The sequence below is a fragment of the Cucumis melo genome, chromosome 2, assembly GCF_025177605.1.
Source record: "Cucumis melo cultivar AY chromosome 2, USDA_Cmelo_AY_1.0, whole genome shotgun sequence".
NCBI lineage: Eukaryota > Viridiplantae > Streptophyta > Magnoliopsida > Cucurbitales > Cucurbitaceae > Cucumis > Cucumis melo.
In genome coordinates, this window is record NC_066858.1 from 21573567 (window position 1) to 21577925 (window position 4359).

The 4359-nt window shown below is 38.2% G+C and overlaps 1 protein-coding gene across 1 annotated transcript; it reads right to left on the reverse strand.

Annotated features, from left to right (window-relative positions):
- Window positions 1-218: 218 nt before the first annotated feature.
- On the reverse strand, window positions 219-4126 carry LOC103494295 (probable 1-deoxy-D-xylulose-5-phosphate synthase 2, chloroplastic). The gene is made up of 7 exons (XM_008455421.3): window positions 3635-4126; window positions 3364-3514; window positions 2687-3232; window positions 1565-1872; window positions 1097-1378; window positions 738-1022; window positions 219-650 (listed from the first exon to the last, which is right to left on the reverse strand). The coding sequence occupies exons 1-7, from the start codon at window positions 4082-4084 to the stop codon at window positions 498-500; spliced, it is 2175 nt and encodes a 724-aa protein (XP_008453643.2). The 5' UTR covers window positions 4085-4126; the 3' UTR covers window positions 219-497.
- Between the last annotated feature and the right edge of the window lie 233 nt (window positions 4127-4359).

Below are 4359 nucleotides of genomic sequence, written 5' to 3' on the forward strand. Positions count from 1 at the left end.
TAATTTAGAAATGAAATTTGGCTTAATCTCTCATCCGGTTGCATCACAAGCCCATGTAAACTCATATGATTGTATTGTATAAAAAACAAATTCGGGGTTGAATGTCAATATAGTACATATTTTATAATAAGACTAGAAGATGAGGACATCTTTGTGCATCTAACTCAAATCACACACCCAAGAATCTAAGAAAGGATTAAGAAAATTTGACTATGGAATGACACCTAATGATTTTTCTTATATCTATTATGATATTTCAAACTTATCTTACAATTACAGGCATGGATAGACTAACAATTGAAGCCCAATTAGTGTTGAAACCTATTTGAGGGTTTGGGCCAAAACCTCCTAACTACCAAATTTTAGTATTCTAATTAACCCTTATCCAATATATTCCTAAACAAAAATTTATTGTTATGTACATAATTTTAACTACAAATACAACCAACGATATGGATCAACAACAAGGCCATTACTCATAAATCCTTGAACAATATTTATAAATTCACAAGTTGAAAGCAATCTTTGCCTTTTCCTATTAGTGATAAAACAGTTGCTGCTATATCCTTCCAACTCAATCCTGCTTCTTGGGTTTGATCTTTCTGTGATCCATGGTCAATGTACCTATCAGGAAGTACTAATGCCCTCCACTGCACAATTTAACCATAAATTAAATAAAATCATCAAACACAAACAAATGTGAAATTAAACATTATGTTTCTACGTTTCTTTACTACCTTGAGCTTCCCGTCCAGCAATCCATTCAATCCAAGAAAGTGAGAAACATGAGAGCTAAAGCCTCCAATGGATCCTTCTTCAACAGTGAGGAGTATCTCATGTTGTCTTGCCAATTGCTTCACCAATTCTCCATCTAACGGCTTGCAAAATCGCGCATCGGCTACTGTTATTTGAATACCGTACTCTTGTAGCACGTTCGCCGCAGCCAAGCAGCTTTGTACAATTGTTCCATACCCCAAAATGGCCACTCTGTTTCCTTCTCTTAAGATCCTTCCCTTCCCCACCTGTATGTAATTTGTGGGTTTATTTATTTATGAGTATTTAGTAAAGGAAGTACACGAGTTGGTTCTGATATTACCTCCAATGGAGTGCCTTTGTTGTTAAGGGGAAGAACAGAGCCAATGCCATTTCCTCTTGGGTACCTAAAGCAGCTGGGTCTGTCGTCGATGGCGGCCGCCGTGGCCACCATGTTCATTAGCTCTTCCTCATTTGAAGGAGCCATCACCACCATATTTGGTAAACATGCCATGAAAGTTGTGTCAAATGCTCCGCAATGAGTTGGGCCATCTGCTCCAACTAGCCCTGCTCTGTCTATTGCAAACCTTACTGGAAGCTTTTGAAGATCTACATCATGAGCTACCTGCAATGCACAACATTTTCGCAACACTTCATTCATCAACTAAATAATGGTCTAAATTAGTTTCAATTTTACACTTCCCTTAAAACACCAGCAAATTGTAATTGTTTATTTTTGTCCCTTAAAGATTTGGGTGCGTTTAAATCTCTTGAATTTATTGTCTGATGTTTCGACTAGTTGACTAGTTACCTGATCATAGGCTCTTTGTAGAAAGGAAGAGTAAATAGCACAGAAAGGTTTGAGGCCTTCGGTGGCGAGGCCAGCAGCAAAGGTAACAGCATGTTGCTCGGCGATGCCAACGTCGAAGCAACGATCGGGGAATCGTTTCTGGAAATAGTTGAGACCAGTTCCACCTCCCATGGCGGCATGAATTGCTACGATTTTGTCATCTCTCTCTGCCTCTGCTATCAATGAATCAGCAAAGTATTGAGTATAAGAAAGAGTTTCGGTCTTCTTCTTCATTTGTTTCCCTGACTTCGGATCGAAATTCACCACTCCTGTTACCAAAATTTAAAATTCTCACGTTACAAAAACTGTATGTGATCCCACTCTCTTTTTCTCTTCTTTGTTGATTCTAAACATTTATTGATTATATCAACTCCTTTTTTCTGAAGTCCAATAATTCCAACACTTGATTAAAAGGCCAGGAAAAGCACAATTGAGATTAAGAAAAAGTTCAACAAAAGCTTTTATTTATTTATGAATATTAAAACATTGCTTTAAAGTAAATTTAGAATTTTCAATAAGATATTGCTCCACTAATATAGATCATAAGATAAAAGAAAATGAATCACAGTATATTGGATTGGGACCTCGTTTGGGAATAAATAATCCAACAAAAGTAATTGATAAACAGAAGTTGGATAATCCTGGTTGGACATTTGGTAACGGTCACTCTAAGTTAATTATAATCAATAAGTTATAAAAGTTTAAGTTGTAATATTTGCTAAAATTGTTAATTATGATTAGTTGTACCACTACCACTAGAGTTAGTGAACCACCAACACTTTCAAATAATATATTATATTTTAGGCTAAATTTGACTCCAATCATTGATTTCTAGATTTTTGCTTGCTAGTGATTCTCAACTTTTTAGTTAAGCTATGAGGCTTTTTTTGTTCAACGTTTGTTTGTGTGGTTGGATTTATTAGACTTCGAAACTTTTTGCTGACTGACAGCATATCTCAAAAAATGTCATCTTTGATCCATATATGACCATAAAATTGACAGTATTTTTGGTCCAATTTTGCTCATCCCCACTTGTTCAAAAATATGAAAAATGGAAAAGGTGGGAGGAGGGTTTCAATTTACCGTGCATTTTGTCGGCAGCAATCTCCGCAGGAGGGTATCCTTTGCCTTTCTCAGTAATAACATGAATGAGAACAGGCCCAGGGGCCGGCATAGCCTTAACTTGCTTCAATATATACACGAGATCTTCCACATTATGCCCATCCACCGGACCTATATAATATATTCCAAGCTCTTCAAATAGCGATGCCCCTGTTCCTCCCACCATTCCTCTCACACAATGCTCTACTTTTGCTGCAATTCCATGCGTCTCACCTCCCATCTGTTTTGTCACTGCCTTAGCTGCCTCCCTTAGTTGTCGAAGCTTTTTACTCGCTTGGAGCTTTGTTAGTGCCTTGCTTAGAGCACCCACCGGCGCAGCTGGACCGTCGATGGTGGCGGTTGGTAATGAAACTTGTCTGTTATCGTTTAAAATTATGATGAGGTTTGAGTCTAGATAGCCTGCGTTGTTAAGTGCCTCGTAAGCCATTCCCCCGGTCATCGCTCCGTCGCCTATCACCGATACTACGTGGTTGTTTTTCCCTAGTATGTCTCTACCTACTGCCATCCCTGCACAACCAACACAAAGTAATTCATCTTAATATTCTAACATGGCCTCAAAGCAGCTACAATTTTTAAAAATGCGTTGAACTTGAAAGCAATATTTAATTAGACGGTTGGTATTGACTAATAATGAGTACCTAAACCAGCAGAAATGCTGGTAGAACTATGGCCGACACCAAATGCATCATGAACACTCTCTTCTCTCTTGGGAAAACCGGCTAGGCCGAAGGTTTGGCGGATTGTATGCATCCTCCCCCTTCTCCCCGTCAACATCTTATGTGCATACGCCTACAAATACAAATATAAAAACCTCAATAATACTTGTTAAATCAATCGAGATCAGCCTGTCGACTATTTGAGAGTAAATTTAATATTACATATATTTGAAATCCGCCACATATATCCCACCTGATGACCCACATCCCAAATAATCTTGTCTTCAGGGGTGGCAAACACATGGTGAAGTGCCACCGTCAGCTCCGCCACACCCAAGCTCGAACTCAGGTGACCACCCGTCTTGGAAACCGTGTAAACGATTTCTTCTCGAATCTCGTCGGACAATTCTTGAAGCTCTTCGACGGAAAGATTTTTCATGTGGATTGGATAGTTGATGGTATCCAAAATGGGAGTGGATGGCTTGTCTCCCGTGAATTTCAAAGCCTTCACTCCTCCTCCACCATGGCTCATCTTGACCGTCATTGAATGCAGCCTCTCTTCATCCCCACAACAATCAGCAACATAAAACGATTGCTTAATATTATTATTATTATTATTAGTAGTAGTAGTAGTAGTAGACGATTTTGTGGGTTTAGATGAGAGCAGAGGAAGAAAAGAATTTGTGAGAAGGTGGGAAGACATTTTAATCACAATAACAACTTGAATGAATTAGTTAGTTTAATGTATTAGATGCAATTTCCACTTATGACTCTAAATGTATTTATAAAGTTTCATTTAAGGGTGTAGAGAGTGGCACCTGTGGACCTCTCATTTTCGTTGTCTTTCTTTTTTAAAATATTGTTTTAAAACGTGTAGGAAAATAGGGTACCAAAAATGAGGTTCACATGCATTAACAGTTAATACAATTAATTATAATTTTGTCGACATAGTTACTCAAGGAGATAAGGCCTCACGAC